Genomic DNA, 22004 nt, shown 5'->3' with positions numbered 1-22004 from the left:
TACCAAATTTCATCAAGATACCTCAAAATTTATTCAAGTTATCGTGTTAACGGACAAACGAACGGACGGACATGGCTAAATGAATTTCTTTCTTCGCCCAGATCATTTTGATATATAGAAGCCTCTATCTATCTCGACTAGTTTATGAAGTTACGGATTATCGTTATGTGAACAAAATGAATATACTCTGTGGGCTCTGCTCAGCTGAGTATAATGAAGCGTTATTTGCCTCTCCTCTAAATTTTTAACTTTTTATGTTGTTATATGTCCGTCCGTCTGTCCGTTAACACGATAACTTGAGTAAGTTTTGAGATATCTTGATGAAATTTGGTATGTAGGTTCCTGGGCACTCATCCCAGATCGGTATTTAAAATAAACGAAATCGGACTATAACCACGCCCACTTTTTCGATATCGAAAATTTCGAAAAAGAGAAAAATTTCGATAATTCATTACCAAAGACGGATAAAGCGATGAAACTTGGTAGGTGGGTTGACCTTATGACGCAGAATAGAAAGTTAGTAAAATTTTCGACAATGAGCGCGTCACCGCCCACTTTTAAAAGAAGGTAATTTAAAAGTTTTGCAAGCTGTAATTTGGCAGTCGTTGAAGATATCATGATGAAATTTGGCAGGAACATTACTCCTATAACTATATGTATGCTAAATAAAAATGAGCAAAATCGATTGACGAACACGCCCACTTTAAAAAAAATATTATTTTTAAAGTAAAATTTCAACAAAAAATTTAATATCTTTACAGTAAGTAAATTATGTCAACATTCAACTCCAGTAATGTTATGGTGCAACAAAATACAAAAATAAAAGAAAATTTCAAAATGGGCGTGGCTCTGCCCTTTTTCATTTAATTTTTCAAGAATAGCTTTAATGCCATAAGTCGGACAAAAATTTACAAATCCTTCTGAAATTCGGTAGGGGAATAGATTCTGTGACGATAACTGTTTTCTGTGAAAACGGGCAAAATCGGTTGAATCTACGCCCAGTTTTTATACACAGTCGACCGTCTGTCCTTCCGCTCGGCTGTTAACATGATAACTTGAGCAAAAATCGATATATCCTTACTAAACTTAGTTCACGTACTTATCTGAACTCACTTTTTCTTGGTGTAAAAAATGGCCGAAATCCGACTATGACCACGCCCACTTTTTCGATATCAAATATTACGAAAAATGAAAAAATGCCATAATTCTAGAAAAGAATTTAAAAAGGTCGATATCACGAAAACGCCTTCACATATACAAACACATATAAAACACTCATTAACACGTTTCATTTGATTCCCATATCGTACAAACACATTCTAGAGTCACCCCTGGCCCACCTTTATGGCGATATCTCGAAAAGGCGTCCACCTATAGAACTAAGGCCCACTCCCTTTTAAAATACTCATTAACACATTTCATTTGATTCCCATATTGTACAAACACATTTTGTCACCCCTGGTCCACCTTTATGGCGATATCCCGAAATGGTGTCCACCTATAGAACTATGGTCCACTCCCTTTTAAAATACTCTTTAATACCTTTCATTTGATACCCATGTCATACAAACACATTCCAGAGTAGAGTAGGTTCATTTTCCAACTTGGTGATTTTCCCTTATTTTGTCTCCAAAGCTCTTAGCTGAGTATGTAATGTTCGGTTACACCCGAAATTAGCCTTCCTTACTTGTTTTGGTTAAGATTTTTGTGAATTAAGGTAATGGTGTACTCTATTTTGCTTCTAACTGTGGATACCAAGGCTTAAATCTTGAATTGAGGAAGAATGTAAGGAAAAAAACCTCGTATAAAAATAAAGTTGCTTTATTTTTCTGTAAAGTTAACTTATTAATTTTATACATTTATTTACATCTCTAGTTCCTCCAAAAATTATGCCAATCCAAGCGATGACTAATATGTTGCGAGAGGGTATGCGTGCTGCCATTTCTTGCCAAATTCTTGAAGGTGATTTGCCTGTAAGTTTTCGATGGGAACGCAATGGCAAACCATTAATAGGAACAGGGTAAGTTACAAACTAAGGAAAAATACATACAGGACAACAGGTTGCGATTTTTTTGTAGATTCTGAGACCGCCGGTCGGGAACTACCAGTTGTATCTTATTTATGAAGTCAAATGTGCGCATCGTTATAGACACGGCAAGGCGATGATTTAACATAAAAAATATTAAAATGTATAATTCCAAAAATATAAATATGATCGCATTCTCAACAGCGTTAGTTATAAGATTTTAGCTATGTTCGGCCAGCACAAAGCTTGTACAAGTTTGTACCAATTGTTATTGAACATTATTCAGTTAGACAAAAAACTTGTATAATTTTTAGAGAGACAGCGCAGTTTTGACGATTCGTTTGGATGCGAAGATTCAAACTCTGGAAAAATTTCTTCCATCACAAATTAGCATAGCACGAAAACATATGACCCTTAAGTTTCTATTACTCATACTTAGCATAGACTTGGCCTGACTTGGCTTGGCTGACAACTTAGACCTGACTGTACTTCCCTTAGCACATATCATCTGCATTGTACTTCAAGAAATATCAAAAAAAAATTTAAAAGCATAAATCACATCCAAAAGTGCCGACGTACGGTGGGGTATTTGATCAATTTAGCTGGCCAAAATTAAAACAGCAGTTATTTCTGTTCGAAAAGTGGTTGTCTCACTTCATTGTTATGAAAGAAAATATTTGACAGTAAATCCACGGTGTTCCGCGCAGAATTACTATGTGTCGGGCCACCGGCTTAGGATGCCCGGGTCATTTTTTGGCATTACATGAGATATTTCAATATGGGTATCAAACGAAAAGTATTTTATTCCACATTTCTTTTGATACTTTTAAGCAGGGTTGCCACCTCACCTACTTTTTTATATTTCTTTTGCTTATTTATTTATATAATTCAATGAAACATATTTTGTTATAAATAGATATTTTTTAATATATAAAAGTAAAAATCGTATAAAGTTTAAGTTTTGGATCTCTCAAATGGGTGAAGTTCTCTGCTGTCTTTTCGATGCGTTTTGATTTGTTGTTGACGTTGTTGGAATATTGTCCTCGTCTTCACCAATATCTGAGTCCGTATCAGCATCGGCATTGTATTTTTCGAAGTAGCACTTTTCGCAAGTCCTTATATAGTGTTTGGTGCAGGGCGGAGTAAGACAATGGTCGGAAACTGCCTTTGTTTTGTTGTCGACTTCAGCAGTTCTGCAGGTTTCACACCGTCGTTTCAAAGTGTTTACCTGGGAAAAGAAAATAATGAAATTGTTTTGAAATTATATAAGCTAGGAAAACTTACCTGTATTGTTGGACGCAAACTCGATACTGAAGGAACTATTTTAAAATCTCTCAAGTCCATTGCAATTTTAGTTGTAGAATCAATTTATGTTTTGCATCGATTGTGCAATTGTTTCTATGATAGCTCCATTGCCAAGTCTTTCAAAAATATTTTCCGCTTTTCAGACTTATGGATGTTAAAAGCTTTGGCAATTGTGGCTTATTTTCTCTTATTGTGCCCACCAAGGTCGTATTCCGTGCAAGAAATTCCTCTGCCAAGTCGTAGCTTGTGTAAAAGTTGTCCATCGTGATATTCACACCCTTATCCAAATAGCGATTACTGAGTCGCATTACGAGACTGCTTGCGATGCCAGTAGACCTCTGTTCATTAGGCTGTGAACCCAAATATACCTCACCTGAAACGGGATAATTGGTTTTTGCGTCAACAAGCCAAAATATTTGTATGCCATATTTTCCAGTCTTAGATGGAATATATTGGCGGAAACTGCATCGGTTTCTTGTTGAAAGTAACTGCTCATCAATTGTCAATTCTTTACATGGACTGTAGGGCGTTAATGCCCACACATGACGAATAGGTGCCAACTTATCGGGCCATAATCTCTCAGCGCGAGTCATGGAATTTTCAAAGTGTAAAAAAAAGCGGCTCAATTGCTCAAACTGATACAATGACATCACTGCTCTATAAAAGGGCATGTTCATTTTGTGAAAAGGATCTTTAGATTGAACTAAGTTTGCTTTTTCAGCACCGCCGTATAAAATTATTGCAATAAAATCATATATTTCATCAACATTCGTGTCCTGCCAATATCTTAATTTTTTTGGAACTGCTTGACGCATATTGGCTTCAATTACTCTTTTAGCTTTCCTATTCGTATCAAGAGATACCTTCGACAAGAGACACTGGGAAAACGCGTATGAATGCGTCTCTTTTTGACTCAAATCTTTCCGTGCATAAGGACGTTGCAACGTTGATTGTCTGTGCATTTCCAACGCCAGTTCTGTTCGCCGTTATTCAGTTTGACTTGCCATTGACCACCATACAGTTCGGTCGTTCCTTCCTTGACAGAATACCCTCCAAAATCCGTTAGAAATTTATATCTTTCCATGCAAAATATATGAAGAAATATTATGGACACTGAGTGCCCCAATTCACGTACAGAGAACCAACCATATGAAATGCCGTTACTTTTTTATTTTAACAGTTATACACCTAAATTTTTAAAACCTTAGAAGCAAATCTGCAATTTATCAGTCTTCCCGGTCTTCAGTAATTCAACATCAAAACCTAATATGGGCACTGAGTGCCCAACTCACGGTTCTATGGTTAAAAAAAGTTGAAATATTTTGAAGAATCGACTTTTGGCTAGCTAGATTGATCAAATACCCCACCGTGCGACGCTACTTAGAACTGCGCAGAAAATCAAAAATCAGCATGATTCTAAATCAAGTCAAGTATTTCTAATGCTAGGTTTTCATTAGGTCAAAATGAAATTTTAACATCAAATTTGGCGTTGCCCAACGCAATTGTCATTCTCACTTAACTTATTGGTCAATTTAATTGTCATTTGTAGTCAAAACGGACGTCAAACGCATTGAACGTTGTATGACCAGAGACAATAAAGTAGAGATATTGCATGTGCTGTAAATAGTATGATGCATGCTTCACAAAATTCAATAGGACACTTCCACCACAACAAAATTATACACCTCGGATATTTCTGTTAATATTTTAACATAAATTGAGCGAGAGCATATTAGTTCTATTGTATGTTAACCATATGTACTTTGTCAGGTGCTTTTTCAATTTCAATTTCAATTTATTTAAAACAATGTATTAGTGCAATAAGATCGATAATGATCCTTTCTAGCACAACAGTTAAATATACAAGAAATATATACATAAGTTACTCATGAGCAAGCTTAAAATTAAATATTAATAGTAATGGTAAAACATTGAAATAAAATGTAAAAATTTAATATTTGCATTTCAATAACAAAAATTATCTATATGTGTAATTAAAGAATTTAACTAACTATATGATAAATATTATATAGATGAAAACATAGATAGCAAATCTCATCGTTTTTATTTTGATTTATACGTATAAATACATAAGGTAATTCAAAGGAAATCGAATGATTTTCTAAAGAAAACAGTTTTGCGCCAAAAATTGAATATTTCAAGGATATCAGCGATCTGATTTTCAATTGTGAAAAGTTCGGCACGGTCAAAATTTTGCAAAGTTTATTTTAAAGTTAAATGCCTAATATTCGAAAGTGTTATGTGAAGTGTAGTGCCAAAGATAGTAAGATCGTTCGTTTGTTATACTCAGCTGAGCAGAGGTCACAGAGTATATTAACTTTGTTCGCATAACGGTAATCCGTAACGGCATAAACTAATCGAGATAGATATAGACTTCTATATATCAAAATGATATGGGCGAAAAAAGAAATTCATTTAGCCATGTCCGTCCGTCCGTCCGTCCGTAAACACGATAACTTGAGTAAATTATGAGGTATCTTGATAAAATTTGGTATGTAGGTTTCTGGGCACTCATCTCAGATCGCTATTTAAAATTAACGAAATCGGACTATAACCACGCCCACTTTTTCGATATCGAAAATTTCGAAAAACCGAAAAAGTGCGATAATTCATTACCAAAGACGGGTAAAACGACGAAACTTGGTAGGTGGGTTGAGCGTGGCACCGCCCACTTTTAAAACAAGGTAATTTCAAAGTTTTGCAAGCTGCAATTTGGCAGTCGTTGAAGATATAATGATGAAATTTGGCAGGAACGTTACTCCTATTACTATATGTATGCTAAATAAAAATTAGCAAAATCGAATTACGAACACGCCCACTTTAAAAAAAATTTTTTTTTAAGTCAAATTTTAACAAAAAATGTAATATCTTTACAGTATATAAGTAAATTATGTCAAAATTCAACTCCAGTTATAGTATGGTGCAACAAAATACAAAAATAAAAGAAAATTTCAAAATGGGCGTGGCTCTGCCCTTTTTCATTTAATTCGTCTAGAATACTTTTAATGCCATAAGTCGAACAAAAATTTACATATCTTTGTGAAATGTGGTAGGGGCATAGATTTTATGACGTTAACTGTTTTCTGTGAAAATGGGCGAATCGGTTGAAGCCACGCCCAGTTTTTATACACAGTCATCCGTTTGTCCTTCCGCTCGGCCGTTAACACGATAACTTGAGCAAAAGTCGATATATCTTTACTAAACTTAGTTCACGTACTTATCTGAACTCACTTTATCTTGGTATAAAAAATAGCCGAAATCCGACAATGACCACGCCCACTTTTTCGATATCGAAAATTACGAAAAATGAAAAAATTCCATAATTCTATACCAAATATGAAAAAAGAGATAAAACATGGTAATTGGATTGGTTTAATGACGCAAAATATAACTTTAGAAAAAGCTTTGTAAAATGGGTGTGACACCTACCATATTAAGTAGAAGAAAATGAAAAAGTTCTTCAGGGCGCAATCAAACGCCCTTGGAATCTTGGCAGGAATACTGTTCGTGGTATTACATATATAAATAAATTAGCGGTACCCGATAGATGATGTTCTGGGTCACTCTGGTTCACATTTTGGTCGATATCTCGAAAACGCCTTCACATATACAACTAAGGGCCAATCCCTTTCAAAACGCTCACTAATACCTTTAATTTGATACCCATATTGTACAAACACATTCTATAGTCACCTCTGGTCCACCCTTATGACGATGTCTCAAAAAGGCGTCCACCTATATAACTAAGGCCCACTACGTTTTAAATAATCATTCAAACCTTTCGTTTGATACCCATGTCGTACAAACGCATTCTAGAGTCACCCCTGGTCCACCTTTATAGCGATATCTTGAAAAGGCGTCCACCTATAGCACTAAGGCCCACTCCCTTTTAAAATACTCATTAACACCTTTCATTTGATACCCATATCATACAAACACATTCTAGAGTAACCCCTGGTCCACCTTTATGGCGATATCTCGAAAAGGCGTCCACCTATAGGCCCACTCCCTTTTAAAATGCTCTTTAATACCTTCCATTTGAAACCCATGTCATACAAACACATTCCAGGGTTACCCTAGGTTAATTTTGCTAAATGGTGACTTTCCCTTATTTTGTCTCCAAAGCTCTCAGCTGAGTATGTAATGTTCGGTTACACCCGAACTTAGCCTTCCTTACTTGTTTTCATTTCCACAGGACGACGGTGAAGCCTACAAGTGGAAACAAACCTTGAAAATTTCACTACCGAAGAAGATTACCTTCACAAAAAGAAAATAAAAACTCCGCTAGGTGGCGCAAGGATCGAGATATTCAAAAAATCGTATTTGTAGACCGGTTTTGGAGCATACTTGGAACCAGGCATGCTTAACCAACGAACCGATATCATTTCGTTACAATAATTAACGTTAATAAACGAAACGTCAAATTAACGAAATGATTTTGTTTCGTTGTCTGCCATATCAAAACGAAATCAAATCGTTTATGTTGATTATTAATTTCAAACTATGCTGGCAAAGCTGATTGATGGCGGAGTCATTAAAGGTGAAAGCATTAGCCAAGCTGGTTGCAAATTTTCTCATGAATTTTGACAGTACGAACATTTCTCAGAGTATTTTTGACATTACCAACACCGAATTACACAAACAAATTACATGGAGTTTGTGTGTGTATGTCCGCTCCCTGTTACCACCTTACGGCTTCACCATGGCTATAGCATTGCCAGCACAATTCAAACATAGAGTATCACGTTTTTGTTAACGTTTTTAACGTTAACGAAAGCTTTTCGTTTCGGTTAAAAACGAGATGCAATTTATCCTGATAATTTCTTTATCGATAATATTTCGAAGTGTTTCAACGGAAACGGTGGAAATTTTTTGATAAACGATAAGCTTAACGCTAACGTGTATCCCTGCTTGGAACAAATATTACATAAATTGTCAGGAAAGAGTCCTTGTATTAATGAGGCACTAAATAGAATGAGAAATAAAAGGCAATTAAATAAAAAATATTAGCTTGAAAAAAAATAAGTAAAAAAAATTTGTATGTTAAAGGTTTTTATTGAAAACAATACTTACATTAAGTAATAATAATACTAAAAGCTAGAAAATAATTAGGCAGGTCCTAGCTACTAGTCATCAGACTTCTCATTAACCTAGAGCGTTGATCAGACAAATAACTAAAAGCGTCGGGCGCGTGAAAGGCAGCAATGTTAATTTCCTGGGCTAGTGTTATTTGCCAACCGAAATATATCCATTTTTATCCGGCCAGCCTCCAAATCACGCTCATTCAAAATAATGGCTACAGGTTTTTTGATCAGGAGATAGTCAAGTAGCTTGGGTGCTCTACGATTTGCTACCTGATAATACTGATACCCACAGATGGATGCGCGCCGAGGGCAATAAACCTCCACAAATTGGAAGTATTATAATATAATATCAAATACATTGCCCACCTTTAAGGTGATCCGTCAGCCTATCCGTCCTAAGAGTAATTTAAATGGAGGTTTCGTGATGAAATTCGGTATAAAACATATTCTGTCCTTGAGTAATATTCCCACTAAAAGGGAGTATAGAGGGGCATTGTAACGCTTACTTAGGCTGTACAGACCTTTTGATAAAGCTTAGCGTCGACTCCTGATAGCGATATCACGAGAACGGTTGAAGCTATAGTGATGAAATTTGAGAGGAGAACCGCGCCAAGAAAAATTGGTTTATAAGCACGCCCATTTACTGTATAATGATACCGCATAAAGCCCAGTAGTAAATCTTTCTCCCATACTTGTCGTCGCCAACGAAAAAACATATTTATTGATCATGATAATCATTAAGCAACGTAAGAAATAAACGATGAACAAATATATGTTAAATAACAATAATTATGTTAAATAACCAATGCTTAGACTCTTCAGGGCTGTGCTCACAGCACTGAAGCACACCTTGTTACCAGTATAACCTTTAAATGAAAATTAAATATACATGTTTGTTCAAAAAATTTTTTTCGAAAAGTTTAAAAATTTTTTTTTTAATTAGGCCCCGCAAGACCACAAGCGGCGATGCTTTTTTCCTGTGTTTGAAAATCATTATTATGTATTCTTAAATAACCAAAGCTTAAACTCTTTAGGGCTGTGCTCACAGCACTGAAACACACATTGTTACCATTATAACCTTTAAATGCAAAATAAAATATACATGTTTGTTAAAAAAAAATTGTTGGAAAAGTTTAAAAACATTTTTTTTTAATTAGGCCCCGCAAGACCACAAACGGCGATGCTGTATTCCTGTGTTTGAAAATCACTCCGAGTGTTTTTCTGCCATGAAAAGCTCTCAGTGAAAACTGATCTGCCTTGCAGGTGTCGTTCGGAGGCGGCATAAAACAAGTAGGTTCCGTGCCGCCAATATGTAGGAAAAATTAAAAGGAGCACTGTCAAGACTGGTTATCGCGCCTTACATTTTGTTTTTTAAACGACTTTTAATATCAGGTCACAGGTTTTCTGTGGGGTTGAAGTCAGCAGACTAGGCAAGACAGCGCATAACTGTAGAATAAATAATGCCAATATTCAATAATGCAAAATGATCTTTATTAGATTACTTTGAAAGTACTTCACAATAACACTTTTACTTCACAACCAATAGCGTGCTTAAATCAAAACTAATTACTGATTACTAAGCTTGCGCTGCTTTTATACCCTCCGTTGAATCATTCGCATATTTCTACTAAAGTCTAAACGTTACGCCTTCTAGAATCTCTTGCTTGGTTACCAGCGATATACATGTATTTTTGTAGTTTATGCGTTTCTCATATTCATATGTGTGTGTATGTGTGAGCACAATTTCGGCCGATGACTACATGCGCTTCCCTGCTAGACGGCTATCCGTCTTTTGAGGTATCAATTGACAGATATGGCTGATGGATATTTACATCAGGGCGTAAAGCAAAGTTTCCATCAGGTTGTTAGAAGCGACATGAAAAACCTGACACAGAAAAACCTGATCCGTCTCTCTTTTGCACACGAGAATTGTCATATCGCTATTCTTGTCATTGCCTACGACCTATTCCATCATCCCTGATGTAAATATCATATATGTAGGACTTCTATATCACTACTACTGAACTGTGTAGCTTGTCAAACATTACAGTACAGATATATAACGAGGGAAGGAGACAAAATCTCAAGGATGTCGTTAAATTTTTGTAAAAAAGGGGCTCAAATATATGTATGTATATTTCAACAAGCCGTCTTGCTTCTATCAATATTGTACGTTAGGCTACTTCGTTCTCCAAATGTAAAAGTAAGCTTTTGTTTTCCATTAGTATCATAATATTTTTATTGTTTTAAGAACTCCGCAGAATAGCATTACCGATTTGTGCTGAGTGCGCAGATATACGTATGTAAAGGAGCCCTTAGTGACCAAAAAGCGACAAAAAAAGCAAATAATGCCAACTGACAACTACGAATTTCCCATGCACAGAATTAACAGTTACAAAATATGCGTAGGCGCCACACATGCATTAATTAAAAACAAATCTAGTTAGCGGACGTAAGATTTTTAGCTGTTACAAGTAAATTTAATATCAAGAATGTCGAAGCGTTGTTTTTTGTGTGATAAAAAGGGAGACAAATTTAATAATACTAGCCGGACCCGTGTGTATGTTGCGCAGCAAAATACAAAACACAGGTACGGCTAGTATAAATAAATTAGCGGTACCCGACAGATGATGCTCTGGGCCACCCTGGTCCACATTTTGTTCGATATCTCGAGAACGCCTTCACATATACAACTAAGGGCCACTCCCTTTTAAAACCCTCATTATTACCTTTAATTTGATACCCATATCGTACAAACACATTCTAGAATCTCCCCTGGTGCACCTTTATGGCGATATCCCGAAATGGCGTCCACCTATAGAACTATGGCCCACTCCCTTTTAAAATACTCTTTAATACCTTCCATTTGAAACCCATGTCATACAAACACATTCCAGGGTTACCCAAGGTTCATTCTGCTAAATGGTGATTTTCCCTTATTTTGTCTCCAAGGCTCTCAGCTGAGTACGTAATATTCGGTTACACCCGAACTTAGCCTTCCTTACTTTTTTTTTTACTACTTATGTAAATAAAGTACTTTGTATGGCTGCAGCCCATGTTTAAATAATAAATACATCAGGCCTTGTATTGTATTTGTTGGCCTTTTCATTGTTTAATCGACTAAACTTTTATAACAATTAGTATGCAGAAGTTGGGCAAAGGGGATAGTGACCCGTTTTCACCCCTTTAATACTTTTTTTAAACACGCTACTACAATTCACTAACACTAACAAAGCCCGCGCATGCGCAGAACATACATTTGTTTCAGCAAAAAATGATTGACAGAAAATTTACACATTAGGAAGATAGGAAGGTATTGATATAGAAGTATTATATATATAGTAAATATACATAAGGTATGTATAAACAAAAACAGCAAACACATCTGATGTAAACACCAATCAGACGTGTATAAATAAAACCAGCAGACAGCGCTGATGTAGAAATTCGTCAAACCTGTATAAATAAGATCCCACCTGATGTAAAAACCTTTCACATTTCAGATGACTGATTCCCAGCTTCTATAAATATGTCACATTTTGCTCCAAATTCGCCAACTGCTGTGCCATAATTGCTTAGTTCATTGCCAATGTGTTTTGCTAAATGGGAATAAAAATTATTTAGAAAATGCAATAATAAATTAAATATCAATACATACATTCGTCAATATAACCTGTCTCTCTGTTGCTGACTTCCACTACTGAAGGCTGGACGCGAGCATGAGCAGTCTCATTAAAACCTCCGCTGGTCGCGAAGCTCATCTTAAGGGGTTTCGCTGAAAATTATACTCATATAATATTCTACTTGGTTTTATTTAAAAAATTAATTATAGTTACCGTTGTTTTGTGATGACTATATTGCTATTAATAGCGGTATAGAAGAGGCATTTTTGAAAGAGGAATTTTTGATTTACGAATGTAATAAAGGTAGTATTAAATTAAATTTAACACAGTGAAAGTTATAATAGACTCAGTGGAATGTGTGGTTTATTTGGATAAGTCGTGAAATAGGTAGGAACTAAATTTACATTTTATTTTCGTTAAGCCTTAGAAATAACTGTTTAAGGACATCGTTTGGTTTATTAATAATTATAATTGGGCACAACCGCAACAATATTTTGATTTAATTGGCAAATATATCGTTAATATCTTTTGAATGCGTTAAAATTTTTATTTTCCGCCTTCGGATTATTAATACTGATGTCAAGGCGCGTCGTTTGACACCTCTCTCGATATTTTTGGTAGCGTATTAGCAGTCGACCACTCAACTAGACTTTTATCTTTTTTTGTGGCTACAACAAAATCATCTAAATTACAACAACCACATGAAAATTGTCAATTTCATTTGCAAATATCTCTTGACAGATCCAAAAATTGTCACCTCCACTTTCAGATTCGCGATCATGGATCCAAAACGCGCTTTTATACCCCTCTTTATATAGAACGTATACTGAGAGTGTCATGCTGTTGTGTAGAATTACCGAACACCTTTCTACATTGGAGGCCTTCGGCAGCGATTATAAAAAATTATGGTAGATGGTTCCAACACCGGTTTTGAGATCAAAACTAAACCCGTGGAAAACATTTTTACCAACAGTTATTTTTTGTGGGTACCACAATATCATCACAATTACAACATGAAAATTTTAAATTTTGTTTGCAAATATCGTGGTGCTGGGTCCAAGCGCATCTAGTAACATCTCTCCCGCTAGCAGTTGTGAGCTAAAGAATTGCCTGATTTGCGCCATAGGAACAATATTTTCACTATTGTCCTCATAAACCACATATTTAACATTTATTTACGCTGGCTTCATAGAGCCTTTTTTTACTGCTGAAGCAGTTTTTTAAATGCCTCTTATTCATTTACTGACTTTTTTAACAGGTCCCGCTGTAATAATTAATTAAATTGGCAAACAAAATTTCACGATTGAATTTGTCAAATGACGCGCATTTTTTGGCTTTCTTTTCGATCTTCTTCTTCTTTCGGTAAGAAATGTCAAAGAAAGAGGAACACGAGAAAAATTTATCCGAGTGTGTTAGTGATGTCAAAAATTCTGTTAATGTGTTGGAGTTTCCGTCAGCTCTGTCTAGTAGGGTTTTGAGTATCTGTCTGTCGCCTTGTATGTACATATGTGCGTAAACGATGATTGATTTGTTTATGTACACAAGAGTGACAGCTTGCTTTATTGTTGTTGTGCCTTCATTTAACAACCGCTTAGTGATGTTAGTATCACTTAGTGATGCTAAGATTCGTTACAATACTTTCTGGAAACTGGACCACCACATAGCTTGCTGTTGCTTTCATCTGACCGCAGCATATTAAGGATGCTAAAACAGGCTAATACTTATGTTGCTAAGTCAAATTTATTCAGGATTACACATTCTTTTTTTTAATGTCCACATTTTGATGTTTCTGCGACCTTTCTTTAGGAGAACACACAAAAACAAACAAACCGAGTGCATTCGATCGTATAATAGTCGATACAGTAGGGCAACCGCGAAAAAAATTGTCTAAGACAAAGTGATAACATTAAAATTATAACTTCAGACAAAGGTAACAAAACGGGTATGGAAATACAAGATTATAATGAAAAAATGAATATAATTCTTAATGACTTGACTATAGGGGGAGTCATGAAAGCATATAAACTTATAAGGTGTAAAATTATATCCATTTACACACACTGTTATATGAACGCACCTAGTAATATTCTTGATAAACTTGATTGTTTATCAGCTGTATTATTACCAAACACAAATTTTTTTTGATTGTTATACAAATTAAAAAATGGCAATATTAAGTGAAAAATCGAAACTACAAGTCTTTACTTGGAGATTTCTGATGAAAATGCCTGCTGTAATGTCTGCAAGGTTGCATTCCTTTGAGTATACCGCGTTTACACAATTAAATGTGCGCGTAAATTTATACAAATTGTGTAAATGATTTTTCATACAAAATTTGACAGCTCGTTTACGCACTAGATAAATTTATACGTTTACACACTTTATAATACATTTATAAGGTTAAATGAGTCCCCCTTATGTCTTGTAACAACCATGTCAATATCCCCGAGAATATACGGTCTTCCAAAGATTCATAAGGAAGGAACACCTCTTAGGCCGATTTGCTCCACCACAGGCTCACAATCTTATGGGCTTTGTAAATATAATACAAACATTTTAAAGAACGTGACTTTAAATTTCAGTTATAACATTAAAAATACACTTGACTTCAAAGAAAAAATTAATAATAAATATATATGTGACAATGAAAAGCTGATTTCGTTCGATGTTTTCTCACTGTTTCCTAGCGTACCAACACGACTTGCACTTGACGTTATAAAATAAAAATGGATAAAAATAGAAAAATATACAACAAAAAAATACCAAATTTAATGATACAATATACACCAATGGGATCACCAACATCCCCATTCATTGCAGATATTGTAAAGGAGCAATTGCTGGAAACTACACTTAAAAATTTAAATCATAAACCAAGACTCCTTACAAAATACGTGGATTACATATTTAAAATAATAAACGGAAACGAGGTTAAAAATACACCTGACGCATTAAAATATTTTGACAAACATATACAGTTTTTTACAGAATTAGAAGACGACGGAAAATTGCCATATCTTGACTCGATCGTAATCAGACAGAATAAAACTAAAGTGGTAAAAGAAACCAACTTCATCCGGACGACTCATCATCTATAATTCAAAACACCCTAGGACAATGATAATCAATATATCAATGAGCTGTAGGTGCACAAAGAATGCTACAAATATTGGACGACACTTACCCCAATGATATAAAGCAAGAAATAATAGTTTTACTAAGAAACGATGATTTTCCCGAGAATGTTATAAAAACATTAATAAAAAAGCGTTAACAGAGAAACGAAAAATTGTGTCAGGGAAACCAAAAAGGTTTAAATCTGTTGTGGATGTTCCTCAATTTTCTGAACGTCTTACAAAATCAAATTGTTATAACAGCGAAGAAATTAAAATAGCCCACAAACCTATTAACACATTAAGGCATGTATTTAATAGAACAATCAAAAATACCTGAAACGGAGAAAAGTAATGTAATTTACAAAATACTATGCAAACGGAATGAAATTGAATCTTACGATAACATTTATGTGGGCACTATCAAATCAAAATTGAAAACTCGACTCTCACAACATATTGTACCGAATTTACTGCAAATCTTCTTATTTGCAACCTTCTTCTAAGTTGGAATCACTAAACTGTTGAATAAATAACTCCAATATTGAATAATGGAAAAATGGCCTTTATTAAAGTACTTCACAATAAATAATACTGCTATTGCTCGCCAAAAAGCGTCTTAATCAAAACTGCTTCTAGCGCCTTTATCTGTCGCTGCCTTTTATACTCTTTGATTTCCTCGTTCGCATCTTCTAGGCGCTTCCATTTCCAGAATCTACTCGTTGACCATCAGTTATCAAATTTCTCAGCTGTAACTACAATTGCACAACTTTATAGCTTCTCTCATTGCATACTTTCGGGAGTATCTCAGATATATGCATGTGGTTGTGCGTTGCTTCTCAGCTGCGTATACGTACTTATGTGTAGACATAATTATTGATTCGTTTATGTAGATACATAATGATTGATTTATGGATGTGCATACAAGGCGCTGCTTAGCATCGGCTTAGAGATGGCAGTACCCCTTAGTGTTGCTAATATTCGTAACACTGCCCTCCACCTAAGTCTGATCGTCTCGATCAGACAAATCTCTCGATCTTACCGCTGCTAGCCTCTCCAAATGAACCACCCATCTATTTCGTGGTTTCCCAATTATTTGTATGCGGTAGATGACATCACTGTGATCCTCTTCACAACTCTGTACGGGCCTTCCCCAATGCACCGATATTTGGATGGAACACCTTTCCGCCGGTGAGGGTTGTATAGCAGTACCAAATCTCCCTCCCGGAAACCTTCCGAATTATTTTCCTTGTCGTACCTGTGTTTCATCTTACTACTCATTATCCCGGATCGTTCCCTCGCACTCTGTTGTTTGCCAAATGAACTACTTCGCAGAGCTTGCGCTTGACGGATTGGCTTCGCATAATCAGTATCGTTCCCACGTTTCACAAGAGTAGTGCGCCCCGGCTTGAAACGACCCTCGCATTCTTTCTGGGAAATTCGTTCCTTCGTTTTTGTGCGTCCATTAGGGTTTGTCAATGCCAGTGTTTCTCTCGCAGGTACTTTTGATTTCGCTTTATTTGGCCCATTCGATCCATCAACCTTTACCTTTGACTTTCGTGATCTTTGTCGAGCCTTCTCCACCAGTACCCGATTACTGCTGAACCCTTTCTCCAAACTAAAGTAAAGTGGTATATCCTGGTTCTTATAGCGCATAATCTTTCTCCGCATATCTCCTGATGTCAAGGTCAACTAAGAATTCCACTCCCAATATGACTTCATCAACAATCTCCGCCACAATGAATTTGTGTAGAACCATGCCATTTCCAATTAATACCTCACATACCCATTCTCCTTGGACTTGCTTATACTCGCCAGTGACCGTACGCAGTCTTGCTCCAGGTAATGGTTTTACTCTCCTGTTGACCAAGTCAGATCGGATTAAGGAATGAGATGCGCCCGTATCTACAGTCAGTACACGCTCCTTGCCATCCAGCGTTCCTTTGACGGCAAGACTGCTCGATTTCCTTCCAATTTGAGACACAGATATCAGAGGACATTCAATATCTGGGGCAAGTTTTCGTTCTTTACATCTGACAAGCTCTTGCTCATCTCCTCCAACTTTGCGTTTACGGCCACCCACATTGTTGGAACTATTAGCACCAAGATCGCAATGACGTGCAATGTGACCGGGCTTCCCGCATTTGAAGCATTTGACAACTCTTTCACTCCGCTTTTGCGATCCTTTCAGCGCCTCCAATATGGCGTCTACCCACTGTGGCCTTTCTACTTTCACACGGCGTCTTTGAAAACTGGCTTACACAGAAGCGACGCTGTTTCCTGAATCAGAGCTTGTGACACAGCTTCTGCGAATGTTGGCTTTGGGTTTGCGTATGTAGCTCGATTTGTTTCAACGTCCCGTATGCCATTTATAAAGCTTTCAGACTTCAGCTTTCTTTACCCTTTCAGTGTATTCCACGGGTGTGTCCGCATTTGCAAGATGTGCCAGCCTTTCAACAACCGACGCAAACTCTTGCAACGTTTCACCAGGCCTCTGGAAGCGATTCAGTAACCCCATTTGGTATATCTGTCTCCTATGCTCAGTTCCGTATCGTCTCTCTAGAGCGCCAATCAATGCTTCATTGCAGTTCTGTTCGCCCTCTGGAATGGTTTGTAAAATCTCAGCTGCAGGCCCTTTCAATGCCATGAACAGTGCAGCAACTTTATCTTCAGAATTCCAGTTGTTCACTGTTGCGGTCTTCTCAAACTGAATCTTAAACACCTGGAAAGGAACAGAACCGTCAAACGGTGGTGTTTTTACGTTTGGATTGCTTGCTGAAACAGCTGGGCGATTTAGTTGTAACTGCTCCATACGACCTTTTTAATCATATACTTCTGCCTGAAATTGAGCCATTTTTGCATCCGGCGCTTCCAGTTTTGATGATACCTGTTCCAAAATTTCTGCCGACATTTCAGATAAACGTGCCTCTTTCGCTTCCAATTGAGATGCCATATATGTCTTTTGGTCTTCCAGCTGAGATGGCGCTTGCGACGTCATTTCTGAAATACGTGCCTCCTGTGATTCCAGCTGGGATGCCATATATGTCTTCTGCTCTTCCAGTTGGGATGCCATATATGTCTTCTGTTTTTCGAGCTGTGTTTCCATCTTGGATGTAATCTGTGTCGACATTTCTGACATTTGGGACGACATTGATGTTACTGTCGATGTTTGTGCAGATATTGCAGGCAAAATCATGTTCAAGTCTGTGCTCGTAACTGTCTGCGATGTTTCGTTTTTCTCTTAAATTTTTGTTGTTGTCTCGTCCCCATCAGGATAAAAGACATACTCGTCCACATCGATTCCTTGCGACTCCATTACCTCTCGTAGCCGTGCTTGAAATTCGATCTTTTTGCCGGTTGTATTCAATCCACGGTTCCTCACTCCTTTTTCAGTTGCTGGATGCTCAGTTCACTCAACTTTGACATGTCCAAGTTATATTCCCAATCTGCGGAATTTATTCAACAATTCCTCTTCTGACACCAATTGTAACGAATTTACTGCAAATCCTCTTATTTTCAACCTTCTTCTAAGTTCTAATCACTAAACTATTGAATAAATAACTCCAATATTGAATAATGTGAAAATGGCCTTTATTAAAGTACTTCACAATAAGTAATACTGCTATTGCTCGCCAGATAGCGTCTTAATCAAAACTGCTTCTAGCGCCTCTATCTGTCGCTGCCTTTTATACTCTTTGGTTTCCTCGTTCGCATCTTCTAGGCGCTTCCATTTCCAGAATCTACTAGTTGACCATCAGCTATCAAATTTCTCAGCTGTAACTACAATTGCACGATTTTATAGCTTCTCTCATTGCATACTTTGGGAAGTATCTCAGATATATGCATGTGGTTGTGCGTTGCTTCTCAGCCGCGTATACGTACTTACGTGTAGACATAATGATTGATTCGTTTATGTAGATACATAATCATTGATTTATGGATATGCATACAAGGCGCTCCTTAGCATCGTCTTAGAGATGACAGTACCCCTTAGTGTTGTTAATATTCGTAACAATATGTAAGCCCGACTAAAAACAATGTCACAGTACGAATAACTATAAAACAGCACTCATGGCCCACTGTGCTAACAAAAGCCACTGTCTGAACTTCGACGCCGCTTCAGTTGCTCAGCAAGAATAACAAAGCAAGAAAAGGATGACAATAGAAGTGTTACATATAATAAATACAACGGAAACTAGAAGAATAAATTACAAAACAGCCATTGACAATATTGCGCATCACATATACACTTATTAACAAAGAACGGACAGTGTGATACTCCGCGTTAGGCAGTAAATACGCGAAAAATAAATGCATGTAATTAGTTCAAAAATGTATTATTTGATTTACAACTAATAAATAAATTGTATGCTTTTATGTTGTTTATTTGCCCTGAAGACGACTACCGAAGGTAATTGAAATAGATTGGCAAAACAAGAACCCTTGGTGTTTTATTGTTTTTTGACCTCTACCCAGCAATATTGAGAGATATTGAATATCTACAGATAGTTTCAGCACCAACTGGAAAAGCGAGATCACCAGAGATTTTACTTGTGGATTCCAGCTATGTAAAATGCTGCTATCGTCTTTGAAGGAAGGATTATATTTTCGACCGCGATTTCTGTCTTTCATTTTATAACTGAGGGAAATTGCTGTGGTTTGTGCTATAGAAATTTTGAGTTCATGGCTCCCTCCCATATATGTTGTTAGGATCTATGAAATCAAACGAAGAATTAATGTTGTTTTATAGTTTTTAAAAGCATTGAGGCATTTTTTGTTAAAAGTTGTATAAATATTCTGATTTAACTTTTTTCATGCTGGCACTCATATGTATAATTTTGTGGACAGCTGTATGTATGTATATAATCTCCATATATATGATTTGTGAACATATATGCAGCAAGTATTCGGAAATGCACGCATTCAGTTACTATAAATATTAAAATAAATAGTTAATTAACCCTAGAATATCATACTTATTTTTAATACGTAAACATCATACTTCGTCGAATCGACTACGGTAATATTTAAAAGGTACAAGGGGTGTCTCCTGTTTAAAAAACGATGTTTAAATTTGTATTAATAAATTCTTTTTAATGTATTTTAATGAAATAAGACAAAAACAGTTTAGCTTTTTAATATTATTTATTTAAAAAAAAGTTTCACAGCACTATTTCATTTGCCTTGTGTATAAAATAGAACAAAAACAAAACAATAAAAAAATAACAAAAAAATAAAAAATTCATTTATCTTTTTTTCCTTTCTTAAATCTAATTATTGAACTAGAGAAACAATATATTTTTGGAATATTCAGACTTTAATTTGTACAAGAGGAACAAAGTTCAACTTTGTGCTCCCCACACAGGCTTTTTCTACATTTTGCGCAAACTGACTTACGAAAGACAAACTGCACAAAATGCACAAATTTTTCGCTTTTATTTAATTGTCTACGTACTAGATTGATAAGGAGTGTGATGACTAGTACCTAGGACCTACCTAATTATTTTCTAGCTTTTAATATTGTTACCACTTATTGTAACTATTGTTTTCAATAAAATTGTTTAACTAAAAAAAATTTTTTAATTATTTTATATTCCATTAGTTTTACAGCGTATGATACGCATTCATTAACAAAGTATTTGCCAAAAAATCAGACCTGTTACATTGAGGTTTTTGTCCACCTCCCAAAAATATATGAATTAAGGCTTTTTATTATAAAAATATCTGTATGTAGGTATCTGAAACAATCAAACAATTAAATGTAATAACAAATATATTTTAACACATACAATACTTATGGTGTCTTCCTATCAGCAACGAAGTATTTCGCCGGTTAGATGAATACTCTGCTAGTTTAGTAATTGAACACATTACCTCGGAACATTCGGGCAACTACACTTGCATTTCGAGCAATATCGCCGGAACAGAACGGGTCACGGTACCATTGACAGTGAACGTACCTCCTAAATGGGTATTAGAACCAAAGGATTCAAGCGCTCAAGCTGGACAAGATGTTTGGCTGCACTGCCAGTCTTCTGGCTACCCAAATCCAACAATTACATGGAAAAAAGCTATTGGCCCTACCCCTGGTGAATATAAGGATTTTTTGTATGAACCAACTGTGCAGCTATTTCCAAATGGCACTATATACTTCAAGAAAATCAATAAGGAGTCCCAGGGACACTTTCTTTGCGAGTCAAAAAATAATATCGGTTCAGGAGTCAGCAAAGTCATATTCCTAAAAGTGAATGGTAAGTAAAAATACTTTAATAAACTAAAATATGATTTTTTTTACAAAGTTTAGGCCAATCCAATAGTTTAAACCCGTACCTCGATGAGGTCAAAATCCAAAGCCTAATATAGAAACACACCCCTTTAAAATCTCCAAGCGGGGCTTAAACTAATGTGATATATTTGACCTCGGTACGCCATGGTGTGGTGGTAGCGTGCTCCGCCTACCACACCGAAGATCCTCCGTTCAAGTCCCGGGCAAAGAAACGTTAGGAATTTTAGAAAGAAATTTTTTCAATTAGAAAAAGGTCGCCATCGGCAGTGAATTGGAAAACACTTCGAGTGTATTTTTGCCATGAAAAGCATATCGGTGAAAACTGATCTGCCTTGCAGATGCATGTAGAAAAAATTTAAAAAGGATCTCGAAGCAAATTGGAAGAGAAGCTCGGCCCAAATTCTCTTCGGAGTAATATAGCGCCTTGCATTAATTCATTATTTTGATCTCGGTATTAACATTTCAAAGGGTGAGGTTGGAAAAACCGTTCACTTGGTTCATATCAACCAACCCAATGTACATTTATTACATACATATCGTCGCTGC

At 36.1% G+C, this 22004-nt stretch overlaps 1 protein-coding gene across 1 annotated transcript in view; it reads left to right on the top strand.

Moving 5' to 3' along the window:
• Positions 1-22004, top strand: part of Dscam4 (Down syndrome cell adhesion molecule 4) — a 2049237-nt gene that overhangs the window by 982960 nt on the left and 1044273 nt on the right. Inside the window, 2 exon segments of the mRNA XM_067787909.1 lie at positions 1876-2020; positions 20987-21423. Coding sequence (XP_067644010.1) covers positions 1876-2020; positions 20987-21423 — 582 coding nt within the window.

This window comes from Eurosta solidaginis, chromosome 5 (genome assembly GCF_040869045.1).
Source record: "Eurosta solidaginis isolate ZX-2024a chromosome 5, ASM4086904v1, whole genome shotgun sequence".
In the NCBI taxonomy this organism is placed as follows: Eukaryota; Metazoa; Arthropoda; class Insecta; order Diptera; family Tephritidae; genus Eurosta; species Eurosta solidaginis.
Note: the sequence above shows the minus strand (reverse complement) of the source record. Positions and strands in the feature narration are given on the sequence as shown.